The following is a 21,758-nucleotide window of genomic DNA, read 5'->3' on the forward strand; positions in this document are numbered from 1 at the left end:
CATGTCTAGCCTATCTCGCTCAGTCCCAATAGGCCGGACCCCAGCAGCAAGCTAACCTACCAGTTGGAGTGTCTGCCCCCGGGTGGTCGGTGCACGTCATGGCGACTGGTCGACTGTCTGCCCCTTGGTGGTCAGTGCACATCATAGCGAGTGGTTGAGTGGCCTTAGCATGTCGTTAGCATATTATGCTTTGATTGGTTTAACAGTCGACTGGTCACTTAGCATACTAGGCTTTTATTACATAGGATGAGTAAGGTGCAAAAAACTCCTACATAGAGACTTTTCACTACGCCAGTGAATTAGGTGGAAAAAGTTGATTGTGGGGAGTTTGAGATGGATATTTGAAAGATATCCCTGTTGTGTTTCTTATAAGAATGGACTTGCACGCTGGGCGAAGCAAATAGAAAATGGTGTTTATTTGATTAATGGACAAGTTAAAGCTGAAGATTGTGACCTACTAGAAGGACAGGTGAGTTCAGAGAAAATCATCTTACTTATGAAATTATTTGCATTAAGGAAAAACAAAAGATGACGTATCCTTAGTTCTATAGTCCTTTCCTTCATGAAAACAGTTTTCACCTACTTCTTATTTCTAAGGCCTTTTGAAGTAAAGGGCAGACGTTTTTCTCATAAAATTATGAGATTATTTCGGAAATAATCAGAATCCTGCCCTTATGACAGTTTGAAGACTAACTTTTGCCATTTTAAAGAAGGGTCTTTATGGGCTCCTAAAATAGCTTTGATCTGAAGAGAAACTTTGGTGATCTCTCCTTTCAGAGCAAGGGTTAGCGAACTTTGCAGAAATAACCAAATGGTACATATTTTGGACTTTGAGGGCCATTTGGTCTCTGTTGCAGCTATTCAGTTCTGATGTGGCATGAAAGCAGCCACAAACAATACATAAATGAATGATCTTAGTGTGTTCCAGTAAAACTTTATTTATATAGCCTGGTGGTAGTCTGGATTTGACCTGTAGACCATAGTTTGCTAGTCCTTGCTTTAAGCAGCAGTTCTCAACCTGTCGGTCGCGAACAATGAAAATACATCCTGCATATCAGATATTTACATTACGATTCATAACAGTAGCAAAATTACAGTTATGAAGTAGCAACGAAAATAATTTTATGGTTGGGGGTCACCACAACATGAGGAACTGTATTAAAGGGTTGGGCATTAGGAAGGTTGAGAACCACTGCAGAGAAATAAAAGTAGGGAATTAATGTTTTGTTTTTTCTCAACATACATCGATTGCTATAGAATATACAAAGTAACATATCTATAGAAATAGCTAAAATAAAATAAATAATAATACGTTTTCCTTCTAAGTTACTAAGTATGTGTAGGATAGTTCCTAAATTGTCTTTTATGGTTCATTTTGATCTCAGTAATCAAGTTTTAACTTTCTTTTTCCTAGAAAAAACCTAGAGGAAATGCTCAAGCAAGTAGTTGTTCTTTTGATGTCAGAGTGTTAACACAGTTGGTAAATATTTTAAAATCCTTCTTATCTAAAGTACATTATTTCTAAGAATAACCTTAATGAAATTGTTTCTGTTTTTATGTTTATAATTAGAGAGTCAAAGAATTTTAGAGATGTAAGAGACTGTAAAAAATGTCCAGTTCTAGGAAAGTTATTCACAAGAAACATTATTTTAATAAAACCTATTTGAGTCTTTTGGCCCAAAACTATTAAAAATTTAACAAAGTATTTGACTATACTCAAATGCTCAACAAATGACATATAGCTTATATAAGGAGAAATATGAAGGCCTTTTAATAATTTATGGAGAAAATTTTTAAACACTTGGTTCAGTCTAAACTCTAAAATGTCTTATCACTTTACGAAATGGTTCCTATAATGTTTAAATATTTCTTGTAGTTATTAATGTAGTTTATATAGTTAATATAATGTTGGCTATTAGAACTTAAAGTGATTTTTGTCTTTCAGCTTCTGAATTCAGACCACAGATCCACAGCCACCGTCCAGATCTGCAGCGGCTCTGTAAACCTTAAGGGCGCTGTGAAGTGCAGAGCTTACATTCATAGCAATAAACCCAAGGTTAAGGATGCTGTGCAGGTACAGAAGGAGTAATAACTGGTACATGAAAAGCAGAAGCGTGTTAGCATGACTATTCAAAAATCCTAAGATTTTATTTTTTCAGTATCAGCTTTCATTATTATTAATTTAACTTTGACTAATAAAGGCCCAGTCGGTTAGGCAATACAATTATACCATGTAATTGATCACAAGATTTTCATATGTAGAATGTCTATTTTATGTCTTTTTTAAAGTGATGATTATACAAATTCATTACGTGTTCCACAGTGTGACTTATTAGTACATTGGAAATCATTTTCTCTAAGGGAAATTGAACTTTTTACTTTTTTTAATTTTTTTTTATTTATTTATTTTAAAATATATTTTATTGATTTTTTACAGAGAGGAAGGGAGAGGAATAGAGAGTTAGAAACATCGGTGAGAGAGAAAGATCAATCAGCTGCCTCCTGCACACCCCTTCCTGGGGATGTGCCCACAACCATGGTACATGCCCTTGACTGGAATCGAACCTGGGACCCTTCAGTCCGAGACCGATGCTCTATCCACTGAACTAAGCCAGTCAGGGCTTGAACTTTTTAAATAATAGGAAAAGTATTTATGGGGAGAATGATTAGGTAGTATTCTATAACTCTGTAATTTAGAAATTTTAAAAAGGATGACTAGCACTTCTTTTATAGTTATACATTTCCTAGTTCGGAATAGTAGCGTTATTTGTTTAGATGCAGAAAAACTGCATTTATTTATTTGGTTTTATTTATTCTTTATATGAGGCAGGCAAATTTGCTTTTAAACTATTAATGTTAATTAGGATGTTAAGTGGACATTTAAAAAGGAATGATGTATCAGTTATTTTAGTGGATGTGATTATATAGGGAGACCAGTTATGTGAGGGTTTCTTAGTAATAAAATAATACAAATCTAAAGTAACAGTTTTATTTCTTATTGTAATTTGCTTTGTCTTGTTTTTTCATAGGCAGTGAAGAGAGATATATTGAATACAGTTGCCGATCGTTGTGAAATACTATTTGAGGATCTGCTTTTGAATGAAATTCCAGAAAAAAAAGTTATGAGTATACAATTAAGTACTTTTTTGGGGCATGATTTCACTAGATAGGATGTCAAGATGTAATAGATATGTCATTTTCCATATTTATATCTATCTTTCATGATATGTCATCTTTTTTTATTGAATGAAAAATTTTCAGTTGCACAAAAAATAGTTTGTGAACACCTTATAATAGGAAATCTATCAATATTTAAAACAAATTTCTAGAAAGATTTAAAAAAAAATTATGCATGTATTTCTGCCAGACTAGAAAATTGCTAACATTTTAAAGCTAATTTTAAAAATTAATATAAGGTTTTAAAAATAATTCATTCATAATCAAAACATTTATTAATGTTGAATATTTATATAATAGATTATTTAATAGGTATTAATTTGTGGTCTATATCCAATTGACATATTATTCTTACCAAGTTTTTTGTGTACTAGTTTATATACTTCTTATCGATTACTCTAACAGACTTTAATTAGATTTAAAAGGTTTGGGCCATGGTGTCATAACCTATTTATTATAATTATTATATCTATTGAGAAACATAAATAATTTCTACCATTTTTGTAATTTGTATTAAAAATATTTATTTTATTCAAAAAAAATTAGAATATTGAGTATGCTTTTTAGAGCTTACATATTCATCTTCACCTTGCTACCATTCAAATGTGAGTAAATTAGCAATTCACAGTTGAATATACACATAATTGAAACATATATATTAGCTTGTTAAGGGAATATTTTTATATTTATCGAAGAAAGCATAGCTCCTCTACAAAATTAACTTCTTTTAGTAAATAGTATATTAGTTTCGTAGGCTAATCACAATCTTTTTTATATTGCTAGTATGATAGATTCCTGGAATTGCCAGATTTCACATTTGTCCTTGCAGTACTTCACAAGTAACCCTGAAGTTCTGTCCACTGATAGTGAAATGTATAGTTTTGCTGAGACATGAATTTGATTCTTACGTGCAGCAATGGGTTGAGATATTTGTGTGAAACTTGGTAACTTAGCCACGTAGTCAGCCTACCAACCTCATCTCCTTAAAGGCTTTGTTTTTGCTACTTGACCTTGGGGATGGTATAGCTCTCGTGGTGTTAAATACTCACTTTCTGAGCAACAGTATGATTACAGATGAACTGTGAATTTTGAGATTTTCAGGGATGTGGACATACATCCGTCATTAATGCCAAAGATCTATCTAATCACACATATTATTTAATTACTCTGTTCTATTTAAAAATGCTTTATAAAAATGGTATTATATGACTGTCCTGGTATCATTTTGTGAGTGAGTATTGAAAATTTTGCTGATGTCCAATCAGTATGATTAATTGCTTCAAAGAGCAGTTGCAGTAGTTATAAATTAATTTTTTAAAAATAGCCAAAGCCGGTTTGGCTCAGCGGATAGAGCGTCGGCCTGCGGACTGAAGGGTCCCAGGTTCGATTCCGGTCAAGGGCATGTACTTTGGTTGCGGGCACTTCCCCAGTGGGGGATGTGCAGGAGGCAGCTGATCGATGTTTCTCTCTCATCGATGTTTCTAACTCTCTATCTCTCTCCCTTCCTCTCTGTAGAAAAATCAATAAAATATATTTTAAAAAAATAAATAAATAAAATAAAATAAAATAAAAAACATTTTTCACTGTAATTGAGTAACCTTTAAGGCTATGTGAAGAGAATAGGCATTGTAGTTTGATGGAAAGAGCAGAGACTAAATGTCTTGGTTTCCTTGTCTATTTTGCCACTGGTTAAGTGACTTTGGGCAAATGATTCAGCCTATCTAAACATCCATTATCTTATATAAAGAACAGATTATAGTAGCTACTTTTTGAGCCTGTGAGATTAAACAAGATGATGTTTTTAAAGTTGTTAAGTCAAGCCCTCAGTAAATAGTAGTTGCTATTACGTTAGAGGTAATGAAGGAAGAGAATTAATTAATGATACTTGTCTTAAAATTTCTTAACTTTAATTTTTGGGAAGTGTAGCATTATATTTCCAAAAGAAACCCAAGTGTAAATATTTTTAAAACTTTAGTAACAGGATACTTATTCCACTAACATGTAAGTTGATCTTAGGATATCAATATAAAAGACTAAATTGCAAGTATAATAATATAAACAAATGTAAAAGTGAAGTTGAATATATATACACCAAGTTGTTAGATCTTAGATTTAGTACTCATTTTACTTAGTTTATGTTTCTCCTATGCTTGTAAGATTTTGTAGATTTGTAGAATTGTAAAAATGTAGAATATATGCCATAAAATATTTTTACATGCATCAGGAAGTCTGCAAAGGGCATATTAACTTTAAATTCCTTATTTTAAAGCAAATATAGTTTTTAGATTCTGGCTCTCCAGATGAAAGAACCTAATACTTCAATGACTATAAAAAAATTTTATATATATATATATATATATATATATATATATATATTCCAGTCATTCTTTTTACTTAGTGGGGTCTTCCCCTTAGAAAGTATTTCAGGCCATCTTCATTATTCTGTATTAGCCTCCATTCAATCCTGTGCAACTTACTCTCAGAAGATGACCCACTCCTTATGAAAATGAGGCCATCAATTTTGAAACCTCTTACTTTCTTCCATTGCTACACCATATCCATTCATATCACTTGTCCTCTCAGACATGTGCAATCCTTTTTGCCTGTGGTCATGGTTTCAGCCTCCATGCAAATGGCTACTTATCTTTTAAGAGTCAGCTTAGATAGCACCTATTTTACAAAAATTACTCTAATACTTCAGTATGAATTGGGACTCGATATTAATCAGCAGAAACCCAATTCTTATCATATTGGCTTAAATTTAAATGTTTTTTCTGTTTTGAACTTTTTGAAATAATGGTGAACTAGATACTCTGCTGTGGGACTATTCCTAAAGGACTACTTTTTGGAATGCTATTTAAGGTGTCTTTTTACAAAGGTTCCCCTCCCATTTTTAGCCTCAGACCAATTAGAAAACTTGGTTTTATTTAGATATTAAATGGCTAAATTAACTTTTTAATTTGAAATTATAACAGCCTTTTCTTTTTTAATGAGTAATTAAAATTCATCATAACCAATTCTTTTAACATTTAATTTTATAGTATATTTATCCCTTTTGTAGGCAAAACTAGAATGAGTGCAGTTTGCATGCCAATTATACATATACATTATAGCTATTTTTGAAAGTTTTGAACTTAACCTATTTCAAGAAACTGGCCCCAAATAAAATAATAGATTTCTAACCATCTGTGTGGACAGTTTACGTGCTGCAGAACAAATTGTAGTAATGCAATTTTACAGATAGGTGGCAGTCTGGTCAAAGAGTAAAACTTTTCCTGTTCTCATATGAAAAGCAGATAAGTATAATATGGCAGGAACACATAATTTAAGTCATTGCATTTCCCCTGGCAGACATTCTTTGTCTTCTGTTTGTAGTTATATAAAACTACCACTAGTTTCTTGGCAAGAAAAAAGGTTACTATAAAAGTGAGCCCTGCTTTTCTAGTTGGCCTGTACAGTGGTAGATTTAAAAATCATATCCATTCTTTACACAAAATCTTGATCTTTGTTGATAGTTCACTAGAATCATGGTGTAGAACCAGTTGTGTTTGTGTGGACCAGTGATGATGTTAGAAATTGGGGGGAATATATTTTACTTTGTGAGCATTCAAAGAAGAGTGAAGCATAGTTCTTCATTATTTATTTAGATCCAGATTATTTTTTCAAAAAATTACTTAACGCTATTTATGACAATATGTTGCACTAATTGTTGTTCCAGGAATAGTACTTCTATTTTATAGCATTTAGTATGTCTAGTTATTAGATATTCCTTAAGCATTTGTTCTGTTCAAGGCAATGTGATAGATATAAGGCAATGACCAGATTCCTTCCCTCAAGAAGCATATAACCTGATTTGAAAAATAGAATATGTATGCATTATTAATTATGTACAGCATGTAATAAGGCCCTAGGAGTAACTAAGAACTTAATTAAGATTAATGATTAGAATAATAAATATTAGTAATAAGAATGAGACAAAGGGAAAATGAAAGGAAAGCAAGATGGAGTTGGTAGTGAGGTTAGTATATAAAACATAACTTGCTGTCATACACATGCTTGATAGAGGGGACTAGCACTTTGTAGATTATGTGAGGGGTGAGATTATTTTGTACATACATGTATAAAAATATATGCTGTCATGTTCTATACACTCGGTATAGATCGGCCACTATTTTGGCTCCATACTTGCATGAAGAGGGGGAAATTGTTTGTAAAGTTAAAACAAACAAGAAAAATAACCAGGAACAAAATTTTCTCCTGGCTATTCTTTCATAGAAGGGTGGTTAATACAAGAATATATAATCAACAACATCCTCATATTGAAGGCAGTGATAAGCTTATATTTCACAGGAATATTTAGATCCCTTGCAGAGGCCAGGGATATTGAAGTAAAGCAGAATTCAATAACAGCAATCTTGTGTCAAGTCAATTAGAGAATAAAAACAACTTTTTAAAATTTCTATTGGTATGTATATGACACTTTCATTTACTTACAAAATATATGGCACTGATACCAGTGACAGGCTTATCTAAATATTGATAATGTTTCTTCTCCTTTTAGATTCTGAAAAAGAGTTTCACATCCTTCCTCACCGGGTTTTTGTCCCCATTCCGGGATCCACGGTAATGTTATGTGATTATAAATTTGGTGATGAGTCAGCTGAAGAAATCAGAGACCATTTTATAGAGATGTTAGATCATAGGATTCAAATAGAAGATTTGGAAATTGCAGAGGAAATAAACACAGGTAATTCCATGATGTTATTTAAGAATCTGATTAGACTACTGCTAAGATTACCTATGAGACATTAGTTTAATATCATGTCTTTTCCTTAAAGCTAGTTCTGTTTGATACTTCCGAGGCATTTAAAAAGGTGTCTAATTTCTGCATATATAAACATGCAGTCAGTTTTCCTGGAAAATTGTACCAACATTTAAGATACTTCAGGTTTTTCTAAGCCTAGCAAGTAGATCTGAAAACAAGAGTAGCCTTAAGTAGGTATTGAGGTTTTGAGGTATTTCTTTCATTGTAAGAGAAGTTTTCTCAAAACCCATTATTTTGATTAATTATTTGGTTAAACATGATGTCACAAAGTTTTTAAAAATACTTTATTAAATGTCTTCTCCATACTATTTGCCTTTATTTTTTTTAACCCCCTTTATATAATTGGATATTAAGCTGAAATAGGCAGTTCCAAAAATTATTTTTATGGAGTATAGATTTGCCAAACTATCTTAATTGTCTGACACATTTTCTCCTACCCATCATTTTCACATTTGACCTTACATTTTGGAAGGCTATTTTTTGTTTTGTTTGGCTTTGCTTCATTTTTGTTTTTGTTTTTGTTTTTGTTTCTAGTGAAAGTAGGCTATGAAAACATGTCAATAAATGTGTACAGGCATGTCTGACAGACTTCCTCAAACATTAAAAAATATGTCATAGAAGTAGTATTTGCAAATATCAATGAATATTGCATATGTAGTCATTTATCAATCTTGAAATTTCCGATATACTAATAAAGTCTTTAGATTACTTTTGAATATGGATGTTTATGAAATTAGAATATAGCAATTTTTAAGTTCTTTTTCAAATTCTAATTTTTTAGTTGTTCCTCTGTTGCTTAACTAATTCCCATCCCTCACCAAGTAGAGTGTTTGATTCAGAGTTCTCTTGTTAATATGATGTCAAGTAAGTGTTTGTTTGGTGAATTACAAATCTGTCAGTAAAGTCTCAAGTTCGTTGGAGACTACCAGGTTTGATTTTTAACAGCTCCAGGTTAGTATTAATCATGATGTGGAATAGTAAGTTTGTTTTAAAGGAAAACAACAACAACACTCCAAATTGCTCGGTACCTGATGTTAAAGCAGTAGCTGTGTTTCAATAATTTGAGAACTTATATTTTCTAATAGAGATTTTGAAAGTAGACTAGTTGAAAAAATAATTGCTACTTTTCAAAATATGTTTTCCCATATTAGTGACTGTGATATCTCTGCAAACCAAACATAGAATCGTGAGGGTAGAGGTTTTTATTTGTTTTTTTTTACTTCTTTCACTAATGCCTACCAATAATTCTTGACCCATTCTGTTGTTGGTATCTGAATGCACTTTATGTGGGATCATTAGAGTTGTCCTGGTTCATCCTCTGTCTTATAATACTGAATCTATATTCCTTGCAGATGGGTGGTTAGACTCTACTCTTCCTTATTCCTAATACTGGTCTGCCTTCCTGTAATCTATACTTTGTTCAGTAATCTGCAGCAATAAAACATGAGTACTACTTTGGGGGGGTCCACGCTTTAAATTTGAGGGTAACTGTTATGTTCTAAATACTTTAAAGCCAGATATTCTCATATACCTTTAACTAATCTCTTTATTGTAGTTTTCAGACCTCATTTTATCTTGCCACTTTGGTTGCCTTTCTCTAGATTAGGAATTTTTAACCTGTGGTATCCAAAACCCTTGGGGTCATAGATAGCTTTCGGGAGATCCACAAATTACTTGAAAGTAATTGTATAGTTTTTTCTGAGGAAGAGATCTGTAGCTTTCAAGGGGTTGGTGACTTAAGAAAAATTAAAAATGACTTCTTTAGTCCTAGCCGGCTTGGCTCAGTGGATAGAACGTCAGCCAGTGGACTGAAGGGTCCCCGGTTTGATTCTAGTCAAGGGCACATGCCCAGGTTGTGGACTCCATCCCCAGTAGAGGGCATGCAGGAGGCAGCTGGTCAGTGATTCTCTCTCATCATTGATGTTTCTGTCTCTCCCTTCCTCTCTGAAATCAATACAAATATATTAAAAAGAAAAAAAAGTCTACTAACACATAAAAATAAATAAAAATGACTTCTTTAAATATACTCTGACTAGAGGCACAGTGCACAAGATTCGTGCACTCGGTGGAGGGAGAGGTTCCTCAGCCCGGCCTGCACCCTCTTGCCTTCAGGGAGCCCTCGGGAGATGTCCGACTGATGGCTTAGGGGGCCTAAGTCGTCACTAGGACATCCTTAGCGCTGCCACGGAAATGGGAGAGGCTCCCACCACTGCTGCTGCTCTCGCCAGCTGTGAGCCCGGCTTCTGGGCTTTTGGCTGAGCAGCACTCCCCCTGTGGGAATGCACTGACCACCAGGGGGCAGATCCTGCATTGAGCGTCTGCCCCCTGGTGGTCAGTGCGCATCATAGCGACTGGCTGCTCCACCATTTGGTTGATTTGCCTATTACTCTTTCATTATATAGGATTTGCCTTCCTTGAAATATATTACCCTGAATTAAACCTAATACTCTAATAACAACATTAGCTATTTATATAGAACCTCTTACATTCCAGACACTGTTTTAAGAGCCTTACAAATATAAAATCATTTAATCCTTGCAACAACCCTATGATGCAGATTATTATTAGCCCCATTTTCCATGATGACTTTTCTCTCATTTTCCAGATGAGAGACTTCAGGCTCAGAAAGGTCAAATAACTTAGTCAGGTTACATACCTACTAATGGTGAAGCTTCAACTTAAGCAGTTTGATTCTAGAATCTGTGTGTTTTTTTCCTAACAATTTTGTTTTACTACCTTTCCATGGGACCTAACCAATACAGACTATAAGACGACAGTCTTATTTATTTACTACATTTATTTACTACATAACTAGCATTATATGGCTTTAAAATAATGATTTCTGAATTATAATGAAAAATATTAATATTAAAGTAGGAAAGTATTTTTATAGTGTGCATAGGTTTTCCTAAATATTTTAAATTAATCTTTTTATATATAATAAACCATAAAAAGTAGAGTTCAAATATTTAAATTTAAAAATTGAAGTCAATTGCTATATAGTTGCATTAAATTTATAAGTATCTAGCTTGATTATTATTTATTTCTATTCTATAATATAGCTGCCAAGTAGTTGCTATGTTTAAAATATATATTTGCCAAGTAAATATCTTAAAATAACAGTTTTAAATGACTTAAGGTATGAAGAACAATTTGTTTGTCAAAATGACTCACTTAAGGTGAGGGCTAACTATGGCTTTAAAATTACTTAAATGCATTAGTCAACTCCTAGTAGTTATTAACTTAATAATTCAGATGTACTTTATCCACAATATCAGCTAAAATTGGGAGACACACCTTTAAAATTGGATGAAACTCATTTTACTAATTCTCTCTTGCTATCTGAACTGAAATTAATTTTTGCTGTTTCATTAAATGTTGCTAATTTTAATTATGAGGAAAAAGTAATACAGAAAATGTAATTTTTGGCTAAATCACTGACTGTAGTGAAACCTCATTAATTTAGGATTCAGAGATGGAGAAGAAGACAGCTAACCAAAGGAATTCAAGTCCTAATGTTTCATTTTAAGCTTCTAAATAGTCCTGCCCACCTATTAACTTGGCGTGAAATGGAACACATTGACAATTCGCATGTATTCAACATGGCCCCTGTTGTCTCTTTGGTCAAGAGTTGCTCAAGAAAGTTGTTTTCTTACATGATTTGTCTGAAGTTAAGTTACCTGGCTTTAAGGAATAGTTACAATCTAATTTCTTATTGAACATATGTCATTTGCATTTAAATTAAAGTATTGGTAAAATAACATAGTGCCTGAGATTTGGATTAAAAGCCTACAGACCCTCACAAAAAGTAAATTGTTATGACAGGGCTTTATTTGTTCTTGAAAAGTGCTCTGTTTCAGTAAACTTACCTTGAATTTGTATCAAGTCACAGGATTTTGACCGATTTAAAAATGGAAATAATAGAGCAATGGAATGTCTTTTTTTTTATAGAAGTATATTTGTGCAGCATGATCTTCACATGTAACAGTTCAATATTAAATGTATCATATATCATGACAAATAGAACCATTTTTGTGCTCGTTATGTACAAGTGCTTACATTTAAAAAAAAATTCCTTTAGCAAATAGGTATAATTCATGCTTTATCCAATATTTTTGTTTGTTACCTGATACAGATATATGGCCCAAAGAAAAAGTTTTTTTACCAGTGATATTTGCTGATAGAAAAGCCAAAGTTTGTGTGTGCGTGTGTTTTAACATGAATAAAATTATGTTATCCATTCCATTTTTTAAATTGAATTTATTGGGGTGACACTGGTCAACAAAATTATACAGATTTCAGGTGCACAGTTCTACAACACATCCTTTGTACACTGTATTATGTTTTCACCCCCCCAAGTCAAGTCTCTGTCAATCTCACCTTTATCTACCTCCACCTTCCTCCATCTCCCGCCTCCCTCCCCGCCTGGGCTAAAGGGTAAAGGGGAGGAAGGTGGAGGTGGGTAAAGGAGAGATTGACAGAGATTCAATTTTTGTCAGATAAAGTTAAGGGAAATTGGGAACTGGTAGGCTAATGTTGTCTAGAACTAAGGTGTTATGGCCCTTTAGCAAACAAGAAGCTGTAGAAATAGACTGAATAGTTTTAGAGACAGTTCATAGTAAGAATTTGTTTGCCTTTGTGACAACTTGGTAGTGGAGGAGGAAAAAAAAAATACCTTTGTTTTTAAAGTTCTTTAGTTATATGTTAAGAGGATATAAATAGAATGAGACTTCCCTTGATTCTAATTGAGGTAGTTACTAAGGATTATTTCCAAAAATGACAGTAAATTTTTTTTCATGGGGAATTGATGAGAACTAGGCATTTTTCCCTTTTTCTTTCATCCATTTTGATACGCTAAGTATCTCTTTCAATAGGTTTATGTGCTAGTATATGGGGATACACTCGTTTATAAGGACATTTTAAATCCATGTACGAGGCTACTTTACTTGGAATTTGAACAGTAGTGTTTCCTGTCTCTCACCGTCGTCCTCTTCTTTGTAAATAAAAGGATCAACATGAAGTAGTTGCTTTCAGACATAGTTCCCCAGAGTTCTATAGGCCTGAACTCCACTGCCCCGTGAGAGGAAGAAGGTAGTCTGGCTCCAGGAGCCACCTATCCCTGCTTCAACCAGAGTAATGCTACTGTCACCTGTTGTACGTGCTTGGATTTTATGTCAGTCTCTTTAGCACTAGGGGTCTTAAAACCACTGCTCTATATGATCTCTAAGAATGTTTTCTTTTCAAATGCTTTTAGTTGGTGTTAAATAAATTCAGCTAAGCAAACCTACAAAAATTATTCTCACCCGTAATTAAGTAGGAAAAAACCTTGTATCTGAATCCTCAATCTGCTGCCCATGACCTCAACTATGCACTAACTTCCCAGGTTTTATATTTCATCTGTAAAATGAGATATCGTGCTTGCCTTGCTTAACAATTTTTTGTAATGGTCAGATTTATTGTCATATTTTGCTTATATATTTCAAATTTCAGGTTAAGTCAAGAGTCAGGACAACTTTTCTGTATGGGTTCAAATAGTTACTATTTTAGGCTTTGTGGAACACATAAGGTCTGGCCAACCCCTGCAAGTTTGGTCCATGGGCAGCAGTTTGCTGATCCCATCTTTAGTACTAATATCTAATTATTTGAAATTATTAATTGCCAAAACCACAATAGGATTCATTATTATTATTCTCTTGCAGCTTTTCTGAGTTCCTCTATGAATTCTGAAGCTCCGTTGGACAATAGAGATGATGAACAACCAAAAGAACCAATGCAAACTTCAATAGTATTGAAAATTCGGCAAAACATGGGTATTTTATTTCTTTTGTAACATTGAAAAAGATGGTATTTTGGATTTCCGTTTTCTTGTTACTTTAAAATTACTGGGTTTTAGTTTACTTAAAGGTACTAGATTAAGCCAGTATTTATTGAGAATTGTGGAACGTGCTAAGACCTGGAGATGGAAAGATGTACAAATGATGCATTATCCCAAGGGCCCTCAAAGATGACTCTTCCTACTAATTTTATTGGTGCTTTTAGAAGAAAAGCATGTTGAGTTTGGGGAATTGACTAGTATAGTAGGACCAATACTTTCCAAATTGGTTCTCCCAGGATTGTTACTGCAGATTCGATATCTGCTATGAAAAAAAGTCAAATTTGAGACTGAAATTTATAATGCACTTAAGTATTTAAAAGATTCCATGATAGCGTGGCAGTCACTTTCACATTTTTCAGACTTACTGATCGAAGAGCATGTACACTCTTGTTTCATGGAAAGTATTAAGGTTTTTGACAGAGAGCCAGAGTTTTGTTTTTCTTGTCACTTATTTATTAGATAAACTTAAGTTAATTTTATAAATTCTTATGGGTGTGTGTGTGTGTGTTTCTCTAGTCCGGTTTTTTGTTTGTTTGTTTTTTAACTTAACAATCAGGGGGCAAAAAATGAGTTACTAGTTCTTAGATTTTAGAATGGTGATCTGAGTTTCTGTAGTTTTCAATAGTTGTTCAAGTGACTGCATTTAATGATTGAGAACCACTGCACATTAGAGCTGTCTTTTTGGTTTAAGCTTAATTGCATGAGACAACTGGAATTTCAATATAAATAGATAGGACCCTTTTAAAGTATGTGTTAGTTTTTCTCTTAGATGTGTGTGAGTGCATACATGTGTAAGAAAGACACTATTATTTGTTGTTTAAGGTTTCGTTAAAGTGATGAAGTACATGATTACCAGTCTAACTTTTGCAATCTATTTTTTTAAAACTTATTGCTGTATTTCCTCTAAGACTGTCAGCTTTTAGGACATGTCTATATGTGTGTAAAAATATGTATTTGTGTGTGTGCTGTTGTTGTTTAGGCCCATCAATTACCTACATTTCAGAGGCTAGAATGAAGTAAACCTTTCTTTCGCTCATTCCATTTCCATTTGTTTTGTGTTTGCTTACTTTTAGGTATGATTGCAGCATTTGCAGTTGCAGTCCTTGCTGTGGGTATCGCCTTTCACTACTTCAGTGATTAGGGTGAAGCACAAAGAGCTTCCTGATCATCCACAGAACATTGACCAACAATTATGAATAATAAAAGATGCAAACAAGCCTTCTGCATTTAAGACAACAGCAGCCAGACCTGCTGCCAAACTCCTATTAGGTGTGTTTCTGACAAATGAAATCACCAGCTGCCTTGTTTAGCTCTGCAATAAAATTATTTATCTAGATGGAAGCTTCATGTAACAAATCATTATTACTTATTTTTAAATGTTCAAACTGATGGTTTATTTTCACAGATTTTAGTCCTCTTGATCTGGATCACATATTCATCAGGACATTGAGAATTTGAATAGTCAGGGTTGGCTGAATATCTTAGTAATAGAACAAAAGGAGAAATTTCTACAAAGTGGGGCAACAACCTATTGGGTAAGTTCATACTGTAGGACCTTTCTAATGTTTACCCAGTTCCAAAATATTGACCAAGTTCTGATCAAGGAGTAGGAAACCTTTCCGGATTTGAATCAGTAAAGATTGCCATAAATCATGTGCTTTTTCATGTTTGTATATCATAATTGTTTCACTATATTAAATAAGATTTTTTCTTCCAGCAGTACATTAGATTAGGTACTATAAAACACCTAGATCCTGAATAAAAATATACCTTTGAATGCATTAATACACTCAAGGAAAGTAGGGGAGATCTCCAAAAACCATACCTTTATTTTTCTTTTGCCACAAAAATGAATACATTTTGAGTTGGAAATCGTAAATACTGTATTAAGCATATGGGTGGGCTGTGGTTGCTCAGATGGCAGATACCAATTGCAGCACTGCCTTAGGCAGTTTGCCTCAGACCAGAAACGAGAATAATCTGAATCTGAGACGCTACCCTAGCCAGGACAGTTGAAGTGGTCCTCAATTTGTAGTCCCCTATAACGCCTGACAGCAGCAAGATAGAGGCTGAAAATTCTCATAGATTAAGATAAATCAATGTTATTTCATGACTAGAGATCACCAGTCACAAATTGAAACTAACTAGCATAAGAAAGAACCTATAGAAATAACCACCTTCAGATTACATTCTCTAGAAATGAGAAATGTTACTTGAAATTTAAAAAAAAATCCTTGGAAATGTTGAATGTCATATTAGACTCATCTGAAAAGACATTGAATAAACTGAAAGCTAAATCTAAAAAATGACCCAATGTACAGCAAGGAGAAATGAGCTGCTGGAAGATCTAAATACTAAGAGGTATGGGAGGAAGATCATGAAGACTAAAGTACTAGGGGAGGAAAGAATGCAGAGGATGGAGGAGTGGCAATATTTGAAGAAATAACAATTTTCTACATTTGTTGGAAAACATGAATTCATAAATTCAGGAAACACAATATATATCCCAAGCATATATAGATGAAATTCATACCTAACCCCAATGAATGTAACTGCTAGATACCAAACAAAATTTTAAAAGCAGTCAAAGTGAGGAAAGGATCAAGGAAGATGAGACAAATACTGAGTAGGCTTCTTTATGGCAACAATGTATATACCCAAAAGATGGTAAAATAACACCTTCGAAATTCTAAAACAAACTAATCAACTTAGAATTTGAGCCAAGCAAGACTGAAAGACATGTTCAGACATGACCATAAAGACATGTTCAGATGAAAAACAGATTTTGCCATCAGTAGACCTTCATTAAAGAGACTGCAAAAGCATGATCTCAATAAGGAAAAGGATTCCAAAAAGGTGATTGGAAATTGAAAAGCTAGTGAGCAAATAAAATAATAAACATGGAAATCAAGTGTTCTTTAACACTTGTAACGAAAACAATTGTAACGAAAGAAGTGTTTATAAGAAGTAAAGTTATAAACAAATGTAAAACCGTATTTTATGCAATATTAATGTGTACTTTTAAAATAGGATATAATTGAAAAACGACAATGGCTTATGAGAGGAAGGTGATTAGGATTAAGGTATTCTGAGGTTCTTTTATTCAGAAAATAGGTAAGATATTGTTTAACTTTAAAATTGTTAAATATATATGGTAAAATGTTCAAGTATAACTGCTAAAGAATAGATATGGGATGAATCATTGTAGAGGAAAATAAGTTTAAAATATGGAATAGGAAGTACAAAAAAGGGGAAGAAATTATGGGTGGGAAGAAGAACAAAAGTAGATAATAAGACATCAAATAATTAAAATAAATATGAATGGACCAAAATAAATTAACCAACAGGTTGATTTTTAAAAATTTTGCTGGGTTAAAAAAACAAACATTAGGCAAATAGCAAAAGAAAATACGTGTAGTTTTAATGATGTTAAAATTAGATTTTATGATGTGTAAAGATGGAGAAGGTTACTAAATGGAAAAGGATAAATTCACTAGGAATATATAACAATTTTAAATTTGTATTTCCTCTATAAAATGACCTCAAAATGTATGAACTATAGGGCTAAGTCAACAAATTGAACAACATAATGGAGATTTTAATAGCTCTTAATTATAGATAAATCAGGCAGACTGAAAAAATTAGTGAATATAGATTTGAATTTAATTTTCACTATTGAGCCAGTGAACATATTTAGAATAATCAACAGAGAATATTCTTCTTAATCATTGTATATCAGCAAAAAATGACCATGTGCTACACATGAAATAAGTTATAGTATATTTCAAAAAGTTAATGTTAAATGGATAATCAGAAATAAGTTAGAGGTCAGTAATAAAAGTTAATTCTTAAAAATCTTATATTTACAAGTTTAATAAAACTTTACAGATGAAAGAAGAAAACATACTTAGAATCTATAAGTACTACATTTGGAAAATCGGGCGGTGCAGCAGAAACTGCACTTTGAGGGACATGGTTTTAAATTAAGGGACAAAACTAGTGTGTAACTTAAGGAAAAGAACAACAGAATAAATAATGTAGAAGCAAGGAGACACAGGCAATGGAAGAAATGAATGAGTTTGAAAATAAAATCACAATGCCAGAATTTTCATGACAAAATAAAATTTTGAATAAGAGGAAAACAGGACACAAGTAAACAACATAATGATTGAAAAAGGATATACTAAAGTACCTATAGATATAGTAAAGATGAAAATGATAAGAGACTACCAGGAGCATCTTTATTTAAAAACTTAGACAAAATAGACCATGGTCTAGGAAAATGCAGGTTCAAAGAATAGATAAAGGAATACTCCAGTTCATTTTATGAGGTCAGTATAACTATTATTGTACTGTATTCAGACCCATTCAGTAGGAGAAAATAAAGTTCCAGATGAATAGCACTTATGAACATAGATAAAAAGTCAAAATACTATTAAGTGAATTCAGCATTATGTAAAAAAGGATAATGATTAAATTATATATATAGAAAATCGGACACACAACAGTAATGCCTGTTATCACTACTTCTATTCATCATTATCCTGTGTAAAATGAGCAAAAGACAGAAACCAGATACTTTCAGAGGATATGACTGAACACATGAAAATATGTTTAATCTCGTAAGTGATTGAGACTACAATGAATACCATTTTAGATTGAAAAATTAAGAAATGATATGGCTATGTGGTTGAGCATCGGCCTACGAACCAGGAAGTCACAGTTTGATTCCTGATCAGGCACGTGCCTGGACTTCAGGCTCGATCCCCAATAGGGGATGTGAAGGAGGCAGCCAATCAATGATTCTCACTGATGTTTCTATTGCTCCCTCTCCCTCTTCCTCTTTGAAATCAATTAAAAAAAAAAAGACATCTATAGGTGGGATTGTAAACTGATACATTGGAAAGCAATTTGGCATTATCTTGTAAAGTTAAGCATTCACATATTCTAATACCTAACTATTCTACATATATACCTTAGAGAAATTCATGCATATGTGCACAGTAGTGCAAGTGAGAATGTTCAAGGCATCCCTATTTGCAACCACCCAAATGTCCATCAAAAAGAGAATAAAAAATAAATTGTGGGTTTTGTATTCAAGGTCTGATGTTTACTGGCAGTGTGACCTTGGGCAAGTTACTTAACCCTCCTGTGTCTGTTTCTCATCTATAAAATGGAGATAATGGTATCTATCTCATAGAATTGAGTATTAAATTACTTTGTATATATCAGGCATGTAGAGCAGTGCCTGATATGAAGCAAACATTCAATAAACATGAGCAGCTATTGAAAAAAAATTGTGTGTTTTATATTTTATTTAGCAGGGAGAATTACCGAAAAATAAAGTGATAATTAAATCCAGTCTCAGAAGCCTACATGTAGTGTGATACAATTATTACAAAGCGTAAAAACAAGCACATTTAGCCCTGGCCAGTGTCACTCAATAGTTAGAAAGTCACTTGCATGGAAGGGTTGTGGGTTTGATCCTGGGTCCCAGTCCAGGCACATGCAGGAGGCAACCAATCTCTCCCACTTTCTCTTCCTTTTCCTCTCTGTCTCTCTCTCACTTTCTCTCTCCCTCCCCCTCCCACCCTCCCTTCCACTCTCTCTAAAAGTCAATGGAAAGTCTGGCTGGCATGGCTCAGTGGTTGAGTGTTGACCTATGAACCATAAGGTCACAGTTTGATTCTTGGTCAGGGCACATGCCCAGGTTGTGGGCTCAGTCCCCAGTGTTGCAGGGCTGCAGGGTTGACAGGCAGCTATTTCTGTTTGCTCTGCCCTGGTGATTCCCTGAGACCCCACCCCATCCAATTTGCAGCCTCACCCAACCTGTGTGCAGTGGCTTTTGCATATGAGTGGCCTGTTCTTGCTCAGGCTTCAGACTTGGCTAAAATCTCTCAAGCAAGCAGCAGCTGGGCCAAAGAGCCTCAAACCTATCAATAAAAGGCCAAAGATCTAGCACTAGCACCAGCCTGCCTTGCTTCACAGCTGGGTCTTGCCTGGGCACTTCTAAACCAGATACAAATAGAAGGAATATGCAGATTGCTCTGTAGCTCCTGCCTGGTGGCCCCAGGCAGTGGTTGACTTTGCACCTCCCTGAAGACCTAAGAGCCAGTGCACTCATTGGTCAGGGTCAGACCATAGAAGATTACAACTCTACCCATCCACAAGCGACATACTCAAGGGGCTGACTTAATGAGCACCAAAGTCCCACTGAAGCAAGTCCTGCTCCATGGGGGGGTGTCTCCTGCATATCAGTTCTCCCACTGTTGTTGCAGTTGGTCCTCACAGCCAATTGACCTGGAGGTCAATTCCTCCCAGTGACACCAACAGCAGTCAAGTTTCAACTATAACAAGACTGTGCACACAGCCCATAAAGGGGTGCACCTAGAGTGCTCAGCTCAAGTGATGGGACGTTAAGCCACTTGGCCCTATAGGACACCTACTATACAAGGCCACTCTACCAAATGAAGGAGACAGCAGCTCTACCCAATACATAGAAACAAACAGGGAAGCAGCCAAATGGGGAAACAAAGAAAGATGAAAGAAATAGAAGAAAGCAAACTAATGGATATAGAGTTCAAAACCACAGTTATAAGGTTACTCTAGAATCTTCATGAGACCTTCAGGAGACTTACTGAGACTTTCAAGGATCTTAGTGGAATGTCAAAGACATGAAAAAGGATGAGTCAGAAATTAAGCACACACTAACTGAAATAGAGCATAATTTACAGGGATTCAACAGTAGAGTAGAGGATTCTGAGAAATCAATGATTTGGAAATGAGGAAGCAAAAATCACCCAATCAGAAGAGTAAAAGGAAAAAAGAATCCAAAAATATGAAGATAGTGTAAGGAGCCCCTGGGACTTCAAATGTACCAACACTCGCATTGTGGGGTGCCAGAAGAAGACAGTAAGATATTGAAATCCTATTTGAAGAAATGACAGAAAACTTTCCCTACCTGGTGAAAGAAATAGACTTACAAGTCCAGGAAACACAGAGACTCTCAAACAAGAGGAACCCAAAGACGACCACACCAAGGCACATCATAATTAAAATGCCAAGGGCTAAAGACAGAGAATCTTAAAAGTAGCAAGAGAAGAGCAGTTACAAGGGAGTGCCTATATGACTGTCAGCTGATTTCTCAACAGAAACTATACAGGCCAGAAGGGAGTGGCAAGAAATATTCAAAGTGATGAATAGCAAGGACCTACAACCAAGATTATTCTACCCAGTAATGAACAGAATAAACGTGAATAAAATAGAATCAGAGGCATGGAAACATGGAACAGACTGATGAATCTCGGAAGAGGGGAAGGAGGAGCCAGGAAGAGATTAGCCAAAAATCTTACATGCATATATGCATTACCTATGGATACAGACAATAGGGTAGTAAAGGCCTGGAGTGGGGCAGAAACCTGGTGGAGGGGGGTAATGAGAAAAAAGAGGGGCATCTATCTCAACAATAAAGATTTTTTTTAAAAAAAGAATATGAATTTGGTAATCACATGGTTGGCAGTGTATCTGTTTCTCCTTCACATGACCTTTCCATAGGGCTTGAGTTCTCACAACCTGGCAGTTGAATTCCAAAAGGAGGAGCCCCAAGAATCAGTGTTCAAAGAAGTGGAATTTGTTAACCTATAAAGGCCTGGGCTCAGATGTCTTAGGGTGTTATTTCTCGGTATTCTATTGGTCAAAACAAACAAGGCCAGACTAGTTTCCATGGACGAGAAAGAAGCGCATTTCTCAATGGGGGAATAGTAGTACATGCATATAGGGAGGGAAATAATTGATGACATTCATCACTGTATATTCTTTAGTATATGTCACATTTTAAAAATGACAAAAATACAGGAGAAAGGAGAGACAATTAAGTTCCCT

General features: G+C 34.3%; 1 protein-coding gene across 1 annotated transcript in view; it reads left to right on the top strand.

Annotated features, from left to right (window-relative positions):
• Positions 1-15,213, top strand: part of ODR4 (odr-4 GPCR localization factor homolog) — a 28,676-nt gene extending 13,463 nt beyond the window's left edge. Inside the window, exons 8-14 of the mRNA XM_081111878.1 lie at positions 374-469; positions 1,415-1,480; positions 1,946-2,074; positions 3,030-3,126; positions 7,739-7,924; positions 13,702-13,812; positions 14,951-15,213. Of these exons, the coding sequence (XP_080968004.1) occupies positions 374-469; positions 1,415-1,480; positions 1,946-2,074; positions 3,030-3,126; positions 7,739-7,924; positions 13,702-13,812; positions 14,951-15,018 (753 nt within the window). The 3' untranslated portion in view covers positions 15,019-15,213. The remainder of the gene's footprint in view (positions 1-373; positions 470-1,414; positions 1,481-1,945; positions 2,075-3,029; positions 3,127-7,738; positions 7,925-13,701; positions 13,813-14,950) is intronic.
• The last annotated feature ends 6,545 nt before the right edge of the window (positions 15,214-21,758 follow it).

Source organism: Myotis nattereri, assembly GCF_964212035.1.
Source record: "Myotis nattereri genome assembly, chromosome: 18".
Classification (NCBI taxonomy): Eukaryota; Metazoa; Chordata; class Mammalia; order Chiroptera; family Vespertilionidae; genus Myotis; species Myotis nattereri.